The 21954-nt window shown below is 47.9% G+C and overlaps 1 protein-coding gene across 1 annotated transcript in view; it reads left to right on the top strand.

Moving 5' to 3' along the window:
* Positions 1-21954, top strand: part of KAT6B (lysine acetyltransferase 6B) — a 367576-nt gene that overhangs the window by 136870 nt on the left and 208752 nt on the right. The window contains exons 4-5 of the mRNA XM_082268915.1: positions 2714-2829; positions 2931-3012. Coding sequence (XP_082125041.1) covers positions 2714-2829; positions 2931-3012 — 198 coding nt within the window. The remainder of the gene's footprint in view (positions 1-2713; positions 2830-2930; positions 3013-21954) is intronic.

The following is a 21954-nucleotide window of genomic DNA, read 5'->3' on the forward strand; positions in this document are numbered from 1 at the left end:
TCCAGAGCACCTGCTGCCATTTCACTGCGCCCCACTTTCTATGTTTTCATGCATAGTAGAGTCGCTTAGCCTTGTTTCCACGTCAGAGGTATGGGTTTGGCTTTTTGACTGCAATTCTTCCGTGAAGACAACTGCTGGACAGACTTCTCTAAACAGTAGATGGCTATATTTGGGTCCCACTGGTTTCTGCCAGTTCTGTGCTGATGGCACTGCTGGACTTCCGATTTCAAAAGAAAGTAAGCATGATGTGTCCTAATCTGCTGCATTATTCCCTTGGCTATGATCCGCAACATTGCCAATTTCTTTGTGCTTCTTCAAGAGACCTTGAACACATCTTGAAATCACAGTCTGCTTTGAAATCTTTGCCAGGGAGGGACCTTGCTGATGCAGTATAACTACCTTGTGTCCTGTTTCTGTTTTCAGTCTTTCCATAGTGTATGACCTTTGATGTGAAACACACTTCCGCAACCTCACCTTAGTAGCAGAGTTTGGCTGTTCCTTACCCAGGTTTATGCCTCCTACATAGCTGTTTCAGTTGATGGCTGGGTGTCAACCTAGATATAAAATGTATTTTTAGCTCCTGCTTGGTATAATTGGTTAATCATACACCTGACTCTAATCCTACAAAACCTCTGACATTGTGTACAAAGTGTGCAAGTGTAAGAATTGATGCTGATTTGAAGCCAAATGGACACCAGACATTGATTTAATTTAGATTTTTCTTGTTTGCTCACTTTGAAAGCATTCTTACAGCATTTCTTTACATCTTAAAATTTTTGCACAGTACTGTAGTAGGTAAATATTGTTGCAGGTTGGGTGTGTTACTATATACAGTACCTCTACTGATCTTTCTGCTGACTCAGTCTTATGCTGGCCATACATTGTTTGAAACTTGTTCGGTTCCTGCTGATCTGGCCAGGATTCGAACCGTTAATGAGCAGGCTGAATGTACCGATCAATCAACTTTGGTATAAGCAGGCTGCTGGGATCGTCGTGCTCCACCAGGAGGTAGACTCCCCAGCTCCTAGGCACTTTAGACAAATGTCTGCTCTTCCGCTCACTGGAGGGCAGTGTTCTCATCCTAGTGGCTCAAAGAAACATTGCAGGGATCTGCTCCATCTATTAATGACTAGCCTGACTTGGCTGCAAAGAATATCTTCCCTTTGTTCCCATGGAACGGCAGTGTTTTCATAAAAGTAATATTCGCCACCAAAGACTGGTTAGCCGCTAACCTTGCAGGATCAAGTTCAGTTCTGGTGACCCACATTAGGACAAGACTGCAATATCATTTGAGAATTTCTCTCAGGGTTGCATACACATTTTGCTAAGACATGCAGTGCAGAAAGAGTTGAAATTGAAAAGCTACACCACTGCTAGGAGTTCCAGATACAACTTTATTTCATTAAGGGCTCTTTCACACGGGCGTTCCTTTTTTTTGCCCGATCAGGTCCTTTTTTTTTTTTTGGAATGGACACGGATGACACTTGTGTCATCCGGTCCGTATGTCCGTTTTTCATCCCATCCGTTTGCGGATGAAAAACTGACATAATGCATGTCTATGTAAAAACGGATGTCTGCGGATGACACCACTGACATCCGTTTTTGCTTCAGTTCCGTTTTTTGAAAGGAAGAAAAAATAGGGTTCTCCTCAGTTCAAAAAAACTGAACTGAACTGACAAAAAACGGATGTCAGAGGATGATCATCCTCTGACATCCGTATTTACATAGAGATACATTATGTCCGTTTTTCATCCGCAAACGGATGGGATGAAAAACGGACATACGGAACGCCCGTGTGAAAGAGCCCTAAAGGTCCTCTGGGGTGTAGAAGCCGCCTGCGCAGGAACCAGAGCAGTTACACCAACAGTATTAGCGTAAGATAACAATACCAGTAAAATAAAACCTACCAGTCCAGCACTTTCTTTCCAGTTTCCTCAGATGCAGTGTGGAAAGACAGAAGCCCAACTGCAGTACTTATATGGCTGACCTGGTAAATGAAGTACTGCATGTAATATTTAATCCCCCCCCCCCCCCTCTGATCTGTAGCCCTGCCTCCAGTCAACATGGCATCTGAGCAGGGCACCCCTTGGACCTGGTTGCCAGAGTCTTTCTTTTAGACTTAGGCCGGCCATACACTGTTCAAATCTTCTAGTTTCGAACCATTAATGGGCAGGCTGAATGTAACAAGTTGATGAATTTGGGTACAACCAGCCTGCCACATTCTCTTGCGATTATTGCTATTGGTTGCTATAGCTGCTAGCGATAATCCTGTCTTTTGCCGGCAGGGGTGGCTTACCCCACCTGCCTTCGCTGGGAGAAGACAATGGCCCGGCAGGAGGGATTCCCCCATCAACACTGTTTGTGTTGATGGGGGAATCGTGTGATTTCATTCCTGCAACCCGTGGTTGTAGAAAAGAAAATCACTCTGTGTATGGCTGGCTTTAGGTTCAGGCTGCTGCATCCTCTCAAGGTGCCTCTGTTAATTGAGGCCTTGGATAACACTCCCACTCTACTCTCCACACACCTAAATGAGCATTGATCTTTGATGGCTTCAGCTTAGCAGACTGATGGTGACAACCATTAGTGTGTTGTATTGCAGGTAATGCTTTCATGATGCACATCTGTTTTTTTGCTTCCTGTTTTGTAAATTGTGCTCTTTTTCTTGGTGGCTGCAATCTATAACATTACCCCTTTGCACTTTCTTACTCTCCAGGTCACCCATCGTGTTTAAAATTCTGTCCAGAGCTCACCTCTAATGTAAAAGCACTGAGGTGGCAGTGCATCGAATGCAAAACTTGCAGTGCCTGTAGGATTCAAGGCAAAAATGCAGTGAGTTCTGTAGGGCTGTTCACATTCATTTGTTTGGTTAATTATTTTAGCCATTAGGTTTAAATGCCAGTGATTAAACTCTCATTCACTTTCTTTTGCAGGATAATATGCTTTTTTGCGACTCTTGTGATAGAGGATTTCACATGGAATGCTGTGACCCACCTCTGGCCCGCATGCCAAAGGGTATGACATTTTCTGTTTACATTTTCTAAAATTTGAAGCAAAGCAGAATTGTTGTCAAAAGTCCTCTCTACAAAATGACTTATTTCTGGTGTTTAAATATAAATTTACCTCTTCGTGATGGGAGGTAAAACAAATCTAGAGTATAAAAACCCAAGTACAAAAGTTGATAGTATTGCAGCTTACCAGTCTGTAGATATGGGCTGCGGTAGTTTTCTTTTTTATAGTTTCCCCCCCCCCCCCCCCCCCTGGTAATTCTGCCATTATCGAACTTCCTTTTTGTGGGTGACAACTGTACTGAGTAGCGTTCCCTCCCTAGTACAGGTTTATTTTAGGACTGCAGGAAAGGGAAGGTGTTTTGTAGTCCAGAGATGGCAGGTAACAATGCTAACTGATAACAGTCTAGAGGCAGAGAATACGTGTCGTCTCACAAGATTTCTGGCTAGATGAACAGCTATTTTTTTTTCTTTCTTTTTTTTTTAATAAATATAATAAAACACTTTAAAATGTATATTTAACACACCAAAAAGGAGCAAGTCAGGGAAGTTTATTGTTAGCGTTTACATACACCTTAACCACTTTCATACAGAGCAGCTACACCCCCTTCCTGCCCAGACCAATTTTCAGCTTTCAGCACTCTCACACTTTGAATGATAATTACTCAGTCATACAATGCTGTACCCAATCAAATTTTTTATCATTTTTTTTCACACAAATAGAGCTTTCTCTTGGTAGTATTTAATCACCACTGGGTTTTTTATTTTTTGCGATAGAAGTGAAAAAAGAGCAAAACTTTTGAAAAAAACACATTTTGTTTCTATTATAAAATTTTGCAAATAAAGTAATTTTATTTTCATAAATTTTGGCCAAAATTTATACTTCTACATATTTTTGGTAAAAATAACCCAAATTAGTGGTTATTTAGTCTGTGTGAAAGTTTGAGTCTACAAGCTATTGTGACAATCATTGAAAATTCATCACACCTGATGTACCGACGGCCTATCTCATTTCTTGAGGCCCTGAAATGTCAGGACAGTACAAATACCCCCCCAAATGACCCCTTTTTGGAAAGTAGACATTCCAGGATATTTAGTAAGGGGCATGGTGAGTTTTTTGAAGTTGTATTTTTTTCCCCACAATTCTTGGGAAAATGAAGACCTTTTTTATTTTTTTCACAAAATTGTCATAACAACAAGTAATTTCTCACACACAGTATATGCATATTTGCAATTACACCCCAAAATACATTCTGCTACTCCTCCTGAGTATGGCAATACCACATGTGTGAGACTTTTACACAGCCTGGCCACATACAGAGGCCCAATATGTGAGGAGCACAGTCAGGTGTTCTAGGAGCATAAATTACACACAGCATAAATTACTCCGATCACAGGTACTCGGGTACTCCGATCACAGGTACTCGGGTACTCCGATCACAGGTACTCGGGTACTCCGATGACAGGTACTCGGGTACTCCGATGACAGGTACTCGGGTACTCCGATGACAGGTACTCTGGTAATCCGATGACAGGTACTCGGGTAATCCGATGACAGGTACTCGGGTAATCCGATGACAGGTACTCGGGTACTCCGATGACAGGTACTCAAAGTACTAGAGTACCTGTCATCGGAGTACCCGAGTACTTGTCATCGGAGTACCTGTCAACAGGTACTCGGGTACTCTGATGGGTTAGTGACAGGTCCTCTTTATTGGGGGGGAGCAATCAGTGTGTTTTGGGGTGCACTGTAATCGGTAACTAGCTGTTACCGCAATCTTCTCCTCACACAGGATCAGTGTGTGAGGAGGAGAACATGGTGACAGCTAGTTACCGTGTTCTCTGTTGACATTCTGTGACCGGCTGTGATTGACAGCCGGTCACGTGGTAAAGAGCCAATTTCATTGGCTCTTTACCTAGATCGGGGATGGGCTCTGTCCGAGGGGGGCGCGCATTGTGGAGAGAACGAGAGGCTCGCGCTGGAGCCGCTCATGTGATCGGCTGTGATTGGACACAGCCGATCACGTGGTAAACAGCCAATTTCATTGGTTGTTTACCTTGATCGGGGATGGGCTTAGTCCGAGGGACGAGCCTCATCCCTGATCGCCGTGATGCGCGCCCCTGGGGGTGCGCAGTAGCGGCGAGGAGCCCTTCCTGCCGGCGTCATTTTACTATGGCCCGGTATGGAAGTGGTTAATGCCTGATTCAGTTAAGATCCCAAGTAAAAAGAACAAGTTATTTTCCATAAAGTCCATGTGCATACAGGCATGTAAAATTCTTCATCCTCTTCTAGTTGCCAGTGTTGCAATTTGTGTGTACGCTTTAATATCCTTAGGTAATATTGCATATGTGTTTAAATTTCTGCACTGAAGCATAACACAGACTAAGACTTTATTCATGTGACCATTAAAAAAAATATATGCATTCATAAGCATTTTATTATTCACGTATCTCAATGCAGCTGCATTTTTTTCAATGGAGATTTAACACAGGTGTGTAAACATGCATTGCTCTGAGATCTGTAACGCAAAATCCAAAAATCTGCACCTGAGGACATACTTCTACACATATGCCAGATATAAGTGTTGGGAAAAAAATTGCCTATTTCTCTTACGTCCTCTGACAGTCGCCGCCCACTCATACAGTCTTCACTACTGGGTATTGGTCTTATCCACAGGAGTAAGCTAGGCAGAAGATTTTGTTAGAAACATTCACAAAAGCTTTGCATAGACACACCTATAGTGGGCCGTCCCTCTGGTCCAATACCCCCCTGCTAGCAGCATTCCCAATTCAGTTTGTCTTTTGCCTAGTTAGGAGTAGGCAGGCTTCCCTTGGCTGGGGCTGCAGTCTCAGCCTTTTCTTTTTCTTAATTTTTATTTCTGCTTAGTGGTTTTTGTTTACACTGATAGCTTTTTATTTGTTTCTGCGCTTAGTTAGTCAGACTTCGGAAGACTGCAGCGTTTGCGGAGCTGGGAATCTCACTGGTTGTACTAGAGCCTTACGGAATCCCAGCCTGCCATCGAGCGTTAGCAGGCTATGCGTACGCCCAGGCCTCGTAAACGACCTGTCCCTGCGGAGTGGCTACTTCACAAGGATGTCTCAACTGCGGGACGGCATGTGTTGCTATCGTCCTGTTTGGCTGACGGCACCCCCACCCAGAGTGGGAGGCTTTCCGTCACAGAGTGGCACCCATTGTTTTCGCTGGATCGGTGAGTACCATGCTACCCCTCTGTCTATGGCATTTTCTGTCGGGGGGGTGTATGTGGGGCCTCTGTTATGGGGATGGCAGTCTATTTTGGAGTCTGTGATATCCCCCTCATGTCTGTCTGTATGGTTCCCGTGTGTCCCTCACGGTCCCAGCAGGGGCGCTATAGCGGTCCTGCCGCGGTGTGGGGAGGTTTGCGGGGGTCTCTGTGTCCCTTGTGTGTGCTTATGCTACGTTTGGGGGTTCAGGCATGTTTGTGGGGGCCGCAGCGGTGTAAAATCGCGGGGCCGCCATTTCGGATGTGGGCAGGTTGTTTGGCCTCATGTAAGGGCAGCGGCCATTTTCTCTGTAATGCATTGGTGCCCTTTCGGGCGCCATCTTTAGTGTGGCAATGTGTTTTTCTCATGTCAGTCTCCCTCATAGACTTACATTGGCAACCATTTTCTTGTGGCTCAGACCTATGTTCGGCCTCTAGTGGCGTGACATCACTTTCTTCAGGCACTCAGATCGAGCGGAAGCGTTGTATTGTATATATACACTTCTGGGGGGCTTTCTCTGCTATTTTTGCGGGTTTATATCTCTGCTGGCAGTATATCCTTCAGTACTTAGTACCACAGGCTAGTCACTCATTGCGGTGGGAACCGCCGCTATCCCCGATTTAAAGGGCCAGCGCCATAAAATTTCTAAGTGTGTTTTATGGAGTCCCAGGATAGCAAATTCCCCCCAGCTCTGGTGGAGGGTTCAGGTACTCCTGAATCCTCTGCAATAGTCTCGCTTACTGCTGCACTTGCAACTTTAGCATCCAAAGTGGATCTGTTGATGTCTAAGCGGGCTTCTAAGAAAAGGCCCAGGCTTTCTCAATCTTCTGATTCGGAGCGAGATATGGTTGCCACGGACAGTGTACCCCCTGAGGGGACTCAGTCGGTTGGGGAGGAGGAGAAGGGGGAGGATTCCCACTCCGGGTCGGCCAGAGAACGTGTGGCAATGTCTGCGATCATTAGCTCTGTTAAAGAAACGCTACATTTAGAGGATGAGCCCCACCCGCAGGGTAAGCGGTCTTCCTTTGGGACCCGCAGAACCCAGAAGTCGGTTCAGGTGTTCCCCTGTCCCGCTGAGTTTCACAAAACAGTGAACGATCAATGGCGCAATTTAAAGCGCAATTTTGTGGTGCCTAAGCGGTTTCAGTACTGTTATCCCTTTGGGTCTCCAACGGATTTGCGCTGGACTGTGGCCCCTAAGGTGGACCACACGGTATCCAGGTTAAACAAAACCACTCTGATGCCTGCGGAGGATTCTCCGATGTTCAGGGATAAGGCGGATAGGCGGGTGGAATCTCTTACCCGCCACTCCTATATGGTGGCAGGTACCTTGATGAAACCCGTTTTCACCTCAGTCATGGTCTCTCAGGCTGTGGTGGAGTGGACTAAGGTGCTGAGATGCACCCTTGTGGCTGATTCTGCCCCTCCTGCTACTCTGGAGATGGTGGACAAAATTATTCAGGCTGTTCTATACCTGTGTGACGCGGCCTTGGATCAGGCCCCTTTAGTCTCCCGCTTATCTGCGGTCGCAGTGACGATCCGTCGCATCATGTGGTTGAAAAGCTGGTCGGCCGACCAGACTTCCAAGAAGACGGTGTCTGACATCCCTTATGCAGGGAATCGCCTGTTTGGGGACTCCCTGGACAAATTGGTTAAGGGGGTCACTGGGGGTAAAAGCACACTGCTGCCCCAGGTGTCCAGGGGCAAGTCTTTCCGCGGTAAGCGGGGCCCTTCCTTTAACTAGGGATGCACCGATCTGACTTTTTTGGACCCGATAATGATATCTGGCGTTGTGAAATCGCCGATACCGATACTGGAACTGATCCGGAGCTACACACAAAGCAAGCGGCTGCAGTACAGAGCAAAGCCGCTGCTTCATGTGTACGGCTCCTCCATTCACAGGCGGAGTGCATCTGATATCACTCCGCCTGTGAGCCGGACTTATACAGGAAGTAGCGGCTCCCATCCCATACTACTACTGCACCTAGTAAGGGATGGCTGAGCCGTTACCAAGCAAAAACCGGATCAGCCAGTGGATCGGTCAATGTTACCGATCCATCTAAAATGGCCATATCAGCGCCGATATCCGATCCGAATATCGGATCGGTGCATCCCTACTTTAAACCTAACCAGGGGTCCTTTCGTGCCTTCAAGGCACAAGACAAGGGCAAACCCTTCAAGGCCTCTGGTGGCCAGAAGAAGCCTTGGGCAGGCAAGCCTAAAGCCGCTCTCTCTGGCACGGTGGCCCAGTCCGCCTCGACCTGAAGGGGCGCCCTCACCCTTTTCAGGGGTGGGGGGACGTCTGCGCTGTTTTCCCAAACCTTGGCTGGCCAAGATTCAGGACAGATGGGTTCAGGAACTCATTCGGTCAGGGTACAAGATCGAATTTCGATCGCGCCCAGCAGACAGATTCTTTCCCTCAAATCTTCGTTTGACCCCAGATCGTTTCCAGGATCTCCTCGCCCAGGGGGTGATTGTCCCGGTGCCACATCGGGACAGGTTCCGGGGTTTTTACTCAAATCTGTTCACAGTGCCCAGAAAGGAGGGCAAGGTCCGTCCTATTCTGGACTTAAAGTTTCTGAACCGCTTTGCGCGGGTTCAAAAGTTCCGCATGGAATTCCTCCGATCGGTGGTGGCCTCCCTGAGCCCGGGAGATTTCCTGGCTTCCATCGACCTCAAGGATGCGTATTTACACATCCCCATTTACGAAGGTCATCAGAGGTACCGCCGATTCGCAATCGCAGAGGAGCACTTTTAGTTCGTGGCGTTACCTTTTGGTCTCGCTTCGGCTCCAAGGGTTTTTACCAAAGTGCTGGCTCCTGTCCTGGCCCTGTTGCGGGCGCAGGGGATTGCAATCCTTGGATATCTGGAGGATCTCCTGTTAAGGTCGAGCTCCAGTGCCACTCTGTTGCACGATCTGTCAACCACGGTTCAGATGCTCCAGGAGTTCGGGTGGACCATCAATTTTCAGAAGTCGACATTGTCTCCTTCTGTTCACCTCCCTTACCTGGGGATGGTTCTGGACTCCGCCCAGGCAAAAGTCTTCCTGCCGGAGGACAAACTCCGGACTCTACGGAACGAGGTCAGGTCCCTCAGGGACAACGAATCCTCATCGCTCAGGACCTGCATACGGTCCCTGGGATTGATGGGGTCAGCCTTCAAGGTGATACCATTTGCACAGTTCCACACACGATCTCTGCAAGCAGAGATTCTGGCCAGGTGGGACAGGCATCCTCAGTCCTTGGACAGGAGGATATCTTTGAGCCACCAAGTCAGAGTGGATCTTCTGTGGTGGCTCCAGTCTCCGGCTCTGACGGAAGGGAAATCCTTCCGGCCATTGTTGTGGACTCTACCGATCAATGTCTTAGAACTGAGAGCGATCAGACTGTTTGCTCCGTTGGTCGGATCGGCTTTGGGGCTGCCCTGTGCGTGTGCAGACGGGCAACGCAACTGGGGTGGCTTACATCAATCAGCAAGGGGGCACCAGGAGTGCCCAGGCGGCCAAGGACGTGGCCGAGCTTCTGCCTTGGGCAGAGACGCAGGTCTCGGCACTTTCGGCAGTTCACGTTCCAGGTGTGGAGAACTGGCAGGCCGACTATCTGAGCCGTCAGACCCTGGACCAGGGCGAATGGCCCCTACACCCGAAGGTGTTTCAGATGCTGTGTGCGTGATGGGGATCCCCGGACGTGGATCTGTTCGCGTCTCGTCTAAACAAGGTGGGAACGTTCGTGGCAAGAACGCGCAATCCTCTGGCAGACGCCTCGGACGCCTGGTGGTGCCTTGGAATCGGTATCGCATGATTTATGCCTTCCCCCCGATTCCGTTGTTGTCCAGGTTCCTTCGCAGGTTGGTCTCGGAACCGAGGTTGGTGATTCTAGTGGCCCCAGACTGGCTGCGCCGGTCTTGGTACGCGGACATCATGCAACTGGTCGTCGAGCCTCCCTGGCGGCTCCCACTAAGAGACGATCTGCTGTCTCAGGGGCCGATCTTCCATCCTGCTTTACAGTTGCTGGCTTTGACAGCGTGGCTGTTGAAAGCCAGATCTTGAGAGATTGGGGTCTCTCGTCGGCGGTCATTCCTACCTTACTCAAGGCAAGGAAGGCCTCATCCAATAAGATTTATTATCGCACCTGGAACGCCTATTTCGCCTGGTGCGGATCGCAGGGTTTCCATCCTCACTCCTTTGCGGTGCCGAGGGTGTTGGCCTTCCTGCAATCTGGTGTGGACCAGCGTCTTGCACTGACGACTATCAAGGGTCTGTTATCTGTGTTGGCCATTCTTTTCCAGCACCCCTTGGCGTCAAACTCCTTGATCCGCACCTTTATTCAAGGGGTGCGTCATCTGATTGCCCCCCCCCCCCCCAGGAGGACACCCTTGCCTCCTTGGGACCTGAACTTGGTTCTGTCCGTTTTTTGCAACGTCCTCCTTTTGAGAACATCCGGGAGATTCCTCTGCCTGCGCTGTCACGGAAAGTAGCTTTTCTGGTGGCGATTACATCTGCTCGCAGAGTGTTGGAGTTGGCGGCCCTGTCTTGCCGCTCTCCCTACCTGGTTGTTCATAGGGATAAGGTGGTCCTGCGACCTCATCAATCCTTCCTTCCAAAGGTGGTGTCTGATTTCCATCTCAATTAGGACATTGTCTTGCCTTCGCTGTGTGCGAATCCTAAGCATCCTAAGGAGTTTGCCTTGCATTCCTTGGATGTGGTCTGGGCGATCAGGGTTTACCTGTCGTCTACTGAATCCTTCAGAAAGTCGTATTCTCTTTTTGTCCTTCCTGAGGGGTATGGCTGCGTCTGCAGCAACCATTTCTAAATGGATCAGACAGACGATTGTACGGGCTTATTCGCTTAGGGAACGAGTTCCGCCCTTCCCTGTCACGGCGTACTCTACCAGAGCGGTGAGTGCGTCTTGGGCCTTCCGCCATTAGGCGTCGGTGTCCCAGGTGTGCAAAGCGGCGACCTGGTCATCCGTGCACACCTTTACAAAATTTTACAAACTTGATGTTTTGGCATCGGCAGATGCCTCCTTTGGCCGCCAAGTTCTGAGTGCGTCCGTGCCTCAGGGGAGACATGGCGTTTTTTAGCCTGTCCCCTCCTGTTGGGGTTTTTTCCCTGGTTATTTTGCTTTCCTGGGTTTGTTCACTCCTTTTCTCTGATTTGGGTGCTGCGTTGCCTTTGAGACGGTTACGTTTCCCACCCCTCACATCTACACTGCTTTGGGACATCCCAGTAGTCAAGACTGTATGAGTGGGCGGCGACTGTCAGAGGACGTAAGAGGAAATATAATTTTATGTAAGAACTTACCGTAAAATGATTTTCTCTGAGTCCTTTGACAGTTGCCGCCCCCGCCCCTCTTTTGGGGTTCATGGACTATCTACTGCTTGCTACCAAACTGAATTGGGAATACTGCTAGCAGGGGGGTATTGGACCAGAGGGACAGCCCCCTATAGATGTGTCTATGCAAAGTTTTTGTGAATGTTTCTAACAAAATCTTCTGCCTAGCTTACTCCTGTGGATAAGACCAATACCCAGTAGTGAAGACTGTATGAGTGGGCGGCGACTGTCAGGACTCAGAGAAAAGAATTTTACGGTAAGTTCTTACAAAAAAATTCTATTTTTACACAAGCATTTAGTTCTTATTATGCAGGAACTTTTGAGCTAGTGAAAAACATGGTTAATAGGATCAGTAAAACTTTTACATCTGTGTGAATGTAGCCTTAAGCAGCTGTTTGTAGTTTTCTATAGACAACAATGCACCTGTGTTCAGATCAGTAAAAGATAAAAAAAAGTTGCATGGCCACCAACTTTGTGGGGTTTTTTTTCTCCCGTGTGCAAGAGGCCATAATCAATATCTTAATATTTTTCATATCAAAGGAAAACTGACTCGAAATAGTATGTAAAAAAGTAAACTTTCTCTATTTGGCTGTATATTTCTTGCTTTTACCATGACCAACCATCAAAAAAAAAAACAAAATGTATCCCACTCCTAACATTCACAATGATACAGCACATGTGTGCATTACAGCAATACAGCATATGTGTACAATAATTTGTTAATAGCACAGATTGTATTAAAGAAGCATCAGTGCACATTGTCTTTTTTTTTTTTTTTATGCTACTTAAAGAGGAAGTATTCTATAATAAATCTCTCTTAAATGTGTACCTGTAAAGAGATATTTAGTGTACATGCAGCCAGTGACCTCATTGGCGCATGCGCTCTGAAGGAACGGCCATAGGTTCCATTCCTTCTGAGCCCCTTGCGTGAACGGCAGACTCCTGTGTGCATGAGTGGGAGTGACGTCATCGCGACTTCGGCCAATCCACAGCGCCGGAGCCCGCCAACCCGGAAACAAACTCCAGGGAAAATGTCAGCGGTGTGCGGGCGCCGCTGGAACAGCTTCGTTTTAAGGTAAGTATTCCATAATTAGCTGGTATGTGATGCATACTAGCTCATTATGCCTTTGTCTTACAGGGCTTTTTTCCCCTGGGTTTACAACCTTTTTAAACGCACCAACAGTGATACTAAATAAAAAAAATATATATTTCTCTTACGTCCATTGACGGACACAGCTCCATATCGTCTTTGACCCTTGGGTTATGCTGCTCTTCATAGGAGTAGGACTAGGCGGAAACAAATTTAACTACACACATAGGGCAGTCTTGGGGGGTATACTCCCACTTCCTGCTATAGGACTTCAGTTTTTTTTGCCTAGTCAGGAGTAAGGACCTAGCTCCTTGCTGGGATCTTTGGTCCTAGTTTTTTTTCCTTTTCAAACTGAACTTTTTTTTTCCTTTTTGTTTTCTTTTTTCAATCAAGTCTGTTCCAGTGAGAACTGCATTCAACTACCGGACTGGGTGACGCACTGAATATCCTAGATCCTTACGGTCTCCCCAGTCTGGCCAGCAAGCACATGCAGACCCCAGCTTCGCGTTAGGTCGGCCACTGGGAGGGGGCTGGCCGGCGAGTGAAACACCTGGGGAGGACGCACACGACCGGGTTGCCGCCTGAGTCACAGTGGTGTACCTTTGGCCCGCAGCACCCCCCATTCCAAGATGGGGATGTGATCTGCCTGGAGTGGTACCCGCTTGGCTCCGAAGGTGTGGTGAGTAGTGTCCCCTCTCTCCTCTGGGAAATTTCGGGGAGGACATGGGCCTCTCCCTGGGTTGGTCGGCCCCATGTGTCCTTCTTACCCTAACCCCTAACTCCTCACTAGTGGGGTCACCTGTGCTAGCTATTCCTCCCCCCCCCCCCTTTGCGCCCCTCCTGGGGTGGCTGTGTTGATTTGGTGTTGGGTGTGTGAGAGCTGGAGGGGGGGTGGGAGTGCACTACGGCAGCTCTATTTGCCGTTTATGTGCCATAATGCCCAGGAAGGGGGTCCCTAGCTAGATTCTCCTTGCTGGATGAGGTACACGAAGGGTCTAGGGGGTTGCGTGGCGCGGCCACCATTCTTTTATAGCTGCTTGCATGGGAGCTTGGCCACCATGTTTTTGTAGTTTCTTATTAAAGTCTATGCGACGTCCCATTTTCTTGTACTTTATGGGAGCGGTGCTCGGCGGTGGGCCTCTAGCGGCAGTACTGTAGTTTCCTTTTCCTCTCTGGCCAGCGTGAAGCAAGTTGCTGGTGCTTTCTCTCTCCCTACTGAAGCGGTGGTGGTGAATTTCTGGAGCTGTATATACTCCCTCCTGTTATAGCAGCACTGCTCGGTGCGCTTGGATCTGTAGTGCCATCTGTACAGCAGTGGTTGGTTTTCACAGCGTTTTTACAGCCTTTTTTTGTGCAAATTTTACTGGTGGTCCCCAGGTTGCTATGGAGCCCCCAAAGCACGTGTCACCACCTGACCCACTCTCAGAAGCTGTGGGACCCTCTGGTTCTAAGTCCGCACTGGCGGCCATGACGGCGGGCCTGCAGTCACTAGTGTCAAAAGTGTATATGGCTCTTCAGAAGAGACCTAGTAAAAAGCATCCTCTGCCTTCACCTGCTTCCTCAGATTCTGAGGATGATTTTGCTGCCACGGACGCGAGTCAACCCACGGGGTCTGCGTCCATGCACCTTGAGTGCTCTGACAGTAAAGATGAGTCCTCTTCCACTACATCTGTGCAAGAGAAGGCGCTTGTGGAGGCACTGATTGTATCAGTGCAGGAAACTTTAAAAATGGAAGACATCACTACTGCTGCGGTGGCCACGCCGGTGCAATTTGGAACCCGCAGACATTCCAAGGGGCTAAGGTGTTTCCCTTTCCTGCCTTTTTCGACTAGATCATCACTAGTCAGTGGGGTTCCCCGAAACGCATGGTTGGGATACCTAAGCGTTTCACTAGGAGGTATCCCTTTGAGGAGTCCCTCCTAAAGAAACTGACAATACCACCGGTGGTGGATTCTCAGGTTTCCAGGTTGAATAAAGTCACTCTGCTCCCAGTAGAGGACGCTCCATCTTTTAAAGACCCTGTAGACAGGAAGGCTGAATCTCTGGTTCACTACCTTTTCACTTTGGCAGGTTACATTTTGAGGCCCGTGTTTGCCATAACCTTGGTCTCTCATAACTTAACGGAATGGGCAATGTTTCTGCGCCAGGATTTGGAAGAGGGTCGAAATCCCCGGAGCTTGCTGAATTGGTGGACCAGCTGATACAGGGGTTACAGTACATCTGTGATGTTTCTCTGGACACGGCCCCATTAGCCTGCAGGGCGTCTGTGACTGCAGTGACCCTTCTCTGTATGATTTGGCTGAAATGCTGGTCTGCTGACCAGGCTTCCAAAAAGGTGCTGACGGATCTTCTCTTCGTGAGAGATCGTCTTTTCGGAACTTCTATGGAAGAGATCATAAAAAGTCTCATGGGAGGTAAGAGCACACAGCTTCCGCAGGTCACTAAAAGCAGAGAGCATCGCCACAAACGTGGTCCTATCTTCTCAGCCCACAAGCGGCCCTTTCATCCCGCGGGGGTGCAGGACAAGGGTTCTAAATCCTCCCGTGCCTTCTGGGGAGGTCCCAACAGACCCTGGGTTGGTAGGTCCAAAACGGGCTTCGCCGGCCCCGCAGACAATTCCTCCTCTGCCTGAAGGGGCGCCCTCACCTGTATATGGGGTGGGGGGACATCTTCGCTTCTTTCCGGACCCGTGGACCTCTTTCGTTCAAGACAAAAGGGACCATGAGTTGGTGCAGTTACAAGATCGAGTTTCAGTTCTTGCCCCCCTCCAACCTGCGTCTGTCCCCTTCTCGGGACAGTACAGGATTTGCTTTTGCAAGGGGTCGTTGTACCAGTTCCAGAGTCGGAATGTTTTCAGGGGTTCTATTCAAACCTAATTCCCAGGAAGGAGGGTAAGGTCCGTCTGATCTTGGACCTTCAGGCCCTGAACCGCTGTGTGCAGGTTCAGAAATTCAGAATGGAGTCCATTCCCACTGTAGTGGCTTCACTTCATTAAGGGGATTTTCTGGCCTCTATCTCAAGGGCGCTTACCTTCATATCCCAATCTGTCGGGCATCAGCTTTTGATTTGTTCCAGTCCTCTCTGCTGTGCACATTCCAGGGGTGGAATATTGGTAGGCTGACTACGTCAGTTGACAAGCCCGGAGTCTGGGCGAATGGTCTTTTTAGCAGGTGTTTCAACAACTGTGTCTCCAGTGGGGGACCTCCTATGTGGACCTGTTGACCTCTCGTTTCAACCGGAAGGTTCAGAGGTTTGTGCCAAGGTCTCGGAATCCTCTGGCCGATGCCGCCAATGCTCTGGTGGCCCCCTGGGATCAGTATTGTTTGATTTACACTTTTCCTCCACTGCAACTTCTGCCGAGACTGCTGTGCAGAATCGAGGCAGAAGGGATTCCAGTGATTTTGGTGGCTCCGGACTGGCTTCACCAGTCTTGGTACGCAGACCTAGGAAAGCTGGTAGCCAACGCTGCTCTGCAATCATGGTGTACTTGGCGGCGACTGAGTCGATTAAAAATTTAGATTCTTTGTCTTTACGGGTGGCTGTCGTAAAGGGTAGGCCGCATCTGCTACAACCGTTTCCAGATGGGTCAGGCAGACGGTGGTGCAGGCCTTTTCCGTCAGGGGACAGGTTCCTCCTTTCCCTGTTAGGGCGCATTCCACAGGGGCGCTTAGTGCCTCCTGGGCCTTCCGTCATCAGGCGTCAGTGGTCCAGGTGTGCAAGGCGGCCACGTGGTCGTCTTGCAGGCTGTTGTTGCAGAGGCTCCTGCCTCTTGAGGGTGTATTTTTTTTCTTGGTCGGTGAGCTCCAGTTGTTCCTGGTTGAACTCCTGGTTGGCTATATTTAGCCCTTTTGGGAATTGTGCATTGCTCTGTTGCCCACCCCTCATATTGACACTGCTTTGGGACGTCCCAAGGGTCAAAGAAGATAAGGAGTTGTGGCCATCAATGAACGAAAGAGAAAACTGGATTTTTGTCTAAGTGTAAAATCCTTTTCTCTGATGTACGCTTTGGCTGGTGTCAGAGCCACCACACACTTCCCTTGTGTTGTCAAGCCACTCCTGAACCAGAGATATCAGAAACGTCTTACCTGGGCTAAGGAGAAATAAGACTGGACTGTTGCTCAGTGGTCCAAAGCCCTCTTTTTAGATGAAAGTAAATTTTGCATTTAATTTGGAAATCAAGGTCCTAAGAGTCTGGAGGAAGAGAGGAGAGGCACAGTGGTCGAGATGCATGAGGTCCAGTGTGAAGTTTCCACAGTCACTGATGATTTGGGGAGCCATGTAATCTGCTGGTATTGGTCCGCTGTGCTTTATCAAGTCCAGAGTCATCGCAGCCCTCTACCAGGAAATTCTAGAGCACTTAATGCTTCCCTCTGCTGACTTTTTTATGGAGATTCTGATTTCATTTTCCAGCAGGACTTGGCACCTGCCCACACTACCAAAATTACCAATACCTGGTTTAATGATCATGGTATCACTGTGCTTGATTGGCCAGCAAACTCACCTGACCTAAACCCCATAGAGAATCTGTGGGGTATTTTCAAGAGGGATATGGGAGACACCAGACCCAACAATGCAGACAAGCTGAAGGCTGCTATAAAAGCAACCTGGGCTTCCATAACACCTCAGCAGTGCCACAGGCTGATCGCCTCTATGCCACGCCGCATGGATGCCGTAATTAATGCAAAAGGAGCCCCGACCAAGTATTGAGTGCATACTATACTGTACATGGACATACTTTTCACTAATCCAACATTTCTGTATTTAAAATCTTTTTATTCATTTTTTTTTTTTGTCTTCGCTAATTTATTTTTCTGAGACACTGAATTTTGGATTTTGACTAGCTGTAAGCCATAATAAGCAAAGTTAAAAAAAGAAATGCTTGAAAAATGTAACTCTGTGTAATGAATCTATGTAATATATTTCACTTTTTGAATTTAATTACTGAAATAAAATAACTTTTTGATGAACCATCAAGTGCTAAAGGGGTGCGACAACATATTAACACAACAAATTCTGGATAAACCCTCTGCACACTGCTATATGCCCTTTGTAGCAAACTTTACAATGAAAAACAGGGATTTTTAGTTCATCTACAGTATTTCACAAAAGTGAGTACACCAAATTTAACACACCTGCCCCCTATTTATACCTAAGACCTTGTAACACTAACTAAACATGACACCAGGGAGCGAAAATGGTTGATTGGGTCCAATTTGGACATTGTCACTTAGGGGTATACTCACTTTTGTTGCCAGCAGTTTAGACATTAATGGCTGTGTGTTATTTTGAGGGGACAGCAAATTTACACCGTTATATAAGCTGTACACTCACTACTTTACATTGTAGCAAAGTGTCATTTCTTCAGTGTTGTCACATGAAAAGATATAATAAAAGATTTACAAAAATGTGGGGGGTGTACTCACTTTTGTAAGATACCGTATGTTCCAATACATATTTTTATGCTGGCCATGTGCGTCAAACTTTTTCATTGCAAAGTTTGCTAGAAAGGGTATATAGCAGTGTGCAGAGGGTTCATCCAAAATTTCTAGGTTCACAAAAAATTGCGCACAGACCTGCAGGCAAAACACGCTGCTCTTTAGCAAACACTCAGAGGATCTATTAATTCCTAAAGACTGCTGTACCTGCAGAACACAGGTCACACTCATGTGAATAGAGCCATAGAGTGATCACTGTTGTAGCCTATTAGTGTTCATGTGACCAGGAGCTAGTCCTCCCATCTCCCAATTGTTGAAAGGAGACCAGTTTTGTCTCCCTGCGTGCTGTGGAGCATGCATTCAGTGCAAACACAGAGCGAATATATGTGATACCTTGGAAAAAGGCTCATCTCTTTGATGCAATATACACTATATTGTCAAAAGTATTGGGATGCCTGCCTTTACATGTACTGTACATAAACTTTAATGGTATATCAGTCCTAGTCGTAGGGTTCAATATTGAGTTGGCCCACCCTTTGCAGCTAAAACAGCTTCGACTCTTCTGGGAAGGCTGTCCACAATGTTTAGGAGTGTGTCTGAGAATGTTTGCCCATTCTTCCAGAAGCACATTTGTGAGGTCAGGCACTCATGTTGGACAAGAAGGCCCGTCTCGCAGTCTCTGCTCTAATTCATCCCAAAGGTGGTTCTATAGGGTTGAGGTCAGGACTCTGTGCAGGCCAGTCATGTTTCTCTCCCCCCCCCCCCCCCAAACTTGCTCATCCATGTGTTTATGGATCTTGCACTGGTTCAAATCATTTGGTGGAGGGGGGATTATGGTGTGAGGTTGTTTTTCAGGGGTTGGGCTTGGCCCCTTAGTTCCAGTGAAGGGAACTCTTTATGGCATCAACATACCAAGACATTTTTGACAATTTCATGCTCCTAACTTTTTTGGGAACAGTTTGGGGATGGTCCCTTTCTGTTCCAGCATGACTGCACACCAGTGCACAAAGCAAGGTTCATGAAGACATGGATGAGCAAGCTTGGGGTGGAGGAACTTGACTGGCCTGCAAAGCGTTCTAAACTCAGCACACTCAACAAAAATGTGCGGGGATGTACTCACTTTTGTGAGATACCGTATATTCCAATACATATTTAAGCTGGCCATGTGCCTCAGTTTTCCATTGCATAGGCCCTTAAACCAGAGGGAGGAGGGGGAGGCGGACCTCCTATCACAGCTTGGAATGGCAGCAAGGATGGGAAATGTCATTATAATGGGGGACTTTAATTATCAGGATATAGATTGGGCAGAAGGAACCGCGCTTTCATCCAAGGCTTGGCAGTTCCTAAATGTTGTGTAGGACAATTTCATGGGTCTGATGGTGAACGCACCGACAAGAAACAATGTGGTACTAGACCTACTGATTACCTACAATACAGACCTGATCATGGATATAGAAATACAGGGCAACTTAGGAAACAGTGACCATAGGTCAATTAGTTTCAGTATAAATCCTAGAAATAGGAAACACAAGGGTAATATAAGGACACTGAATTTCAAAAGAGCCAACTTCCCTAAACTGCGCTCTTTGCTAGACAATATAAAATGGGATAGAAACCTAGGAACAAAGAACTCAAAGGAAAAATGGGAGTTCTTTAAGAACATAATAAATAAAGGTATTGGCCAGTGCATTCCAAAGGGGAATAAGTTTAAAAGAGCAAAAATATTTTCTGGGTGGCTAAACTCCAACATAAAAATGCATATTAAAACCAAAGAAAAGGCCTTCAAAAAATACAAGGCTGAGGGTCATTGGCAGCATTCCAACATTACAAAGAGTGCAGTAAGGAATGTAAAGGCGAAATCAAGGTGGCTAAAATAGAACATGAAAGACATATAGCGGAAGAGGGTAAAAAAAAACCCCAAGAACATTTTTAAATATATCAATAGTAAGAAAGCGAGACCAGAACACATTGGTCCCATAAAAGATGATGAAGGGAATCTGGCCAGAGTGGACAGAGAGAAGGCAAAAGTGCTAAATAAGTTCTCAGTCTTCATAAAAGATTTGGGGGGCTGCATGAACCCAGCTGGCAATGTTAAATTAAATTTCTCTTACGTCCTCCGACAGTCGCCGCCTCTCCATATTCGTCACAATGGGGTAATTGACCTTTGCTCCGTAGGAGTAGCTAGGCAACAGAATATGTCAATATTAAAGCTTTTAGCATATCCCACCCCCAGGGGGTGGTCCCCTCAGTCAATACCCTCCTGCTTCCTGTAACCATACCTCAGTTTCATTGTCTAGCTTTCAGGAGTTAGCAGGCTGTTTCTGTGCTGGGGCTTTTTGCCTCAGCCTTTATCTTCTTTTTGATTTTATTTGAGTGTTTTTTCTCTATCTTTACTTAGCTGTTTGTTTCTTCAGCTTTAGTTAGTTCTTCTGATGAAGAGGATCGTGCGGGCTAGGTCTCGGGCTGGCCCCCCTGGTCGCAGGTTGTGGGTCAGTGGCTTCCCAGCCTGCCATCGAGCGTTCAGTCAGGTTTTTTTCCTGGCATGTGTGAACGACCCATCCCTGTTCGCTGCAGGGATGCTATGGTGAGGTGGCTACCTCACTGGACGCCATGCGGTTTCGCACCGCAGTTCTGTTGCGTCCTGGCTGCGACTCTCCCTGTCCTCTGTGCAGCGGCTTGATCGCTTGGGCGGGCTCCCCACGCCATTCAGCAGGTAAGTGTATCTGTGTGGGGACCTGTCTGTTTAGTCTGGGACTGTGTAACCCTGCTTCTGTACACACATTGGGCTCCCTGTCTGTTTTTGCTGCTTCTGTGGGCTGCAAGGAGGGGGGCCATCCTGCACTGTTTCTGTGTTCAGACTGTGTGCTTTTTTTGCTGTGTGACAGGCTGTATGCTGCGGGGCATGTTGTGACCATGTTGTGCATACATGCGGCGGCCGCTGCTGCGGTCCGCCATTATTTTATTATACTGCAGGCGTGTGATGGTGTTTTACTATGTGCGGGGAGCGGCGTTTTTGGCGCCAAGCGCCGCCATTTTGGCGGCAATCGCTCCAGCCTCATGTTAGCACTGCAGGATCTCTGCCTTTACTTCCTCCTCCGGCGGCCATTTTTTTGTAGCCTTCCATAGGCTTTATAGGAGCGGCCTTGATTGCATCACTTCCTTTTCCCTGGGCACACCGATCGATACAGCAGCAGCAGTGATCTCTCCAGGTTTTTACCCTCTTTAGTCCTGTATTCCTTGCCTGAGTTTGTACTTTTCCCTGTGGGGGTCGGCTTGTGCTGGTGTGTGTGTGCGGTGGGCTGCGCTTGCCGTGCTTTTAAAGGGGCTGTTACCCTTTTTTATCCTGCAAACTTTTGGGGGCATGGATTCTCAGGAAAGCAAATTTCCTCCCACTTTGCTGGGAGGCCAAGGGGCTGCTGCTGTTTCCCCTGAGGGGGGCGATTTGGCTACCATTGTGGCTAACCTGGCTGCTCAGGTACAGATGCTTGTGGCTGCTCAATCCACAAAACGGCCCAGAGTTTCAATCTCCTCTGATTCAGAGGGCGATGGTGATGGGGCTGCTATGGCTGGGGTCCCCTTATCGGGGTCCCGCTCGTCCCTGGACTTTGCAGGGTCAGAAGGGGAGGCAGAGGTTGAAGGGGTTGATGATTCCCCCCCTGGCTCGTCTGAAGAGCTTGCAATCATGGATGAATTGGTTGCTTCTATCAAACAAACGCTGCAGTTACAGGATGAACCGTGTCCGCCTGCCGTTCTGGCTTCTTATGGGACACAGCGGAGACGCAAAACATCGCAGGTTTTTCCTTGCACTGAGGATTTTCAGCTCGCTGTTAGTGAACAATGGCGCAATCT

This window comes from Pelophylax lessonae (assembly GCF_965119305.1).
Source record: "Pelophylax lessonae genome assembly, chromosome: 9".
Classification (NCBI taxonomy): Eukaryota; Metazoa; Chordata; class Amphibia; order Anura; family Ranidae; genus Pelophylax; species Pelophylax lessonae.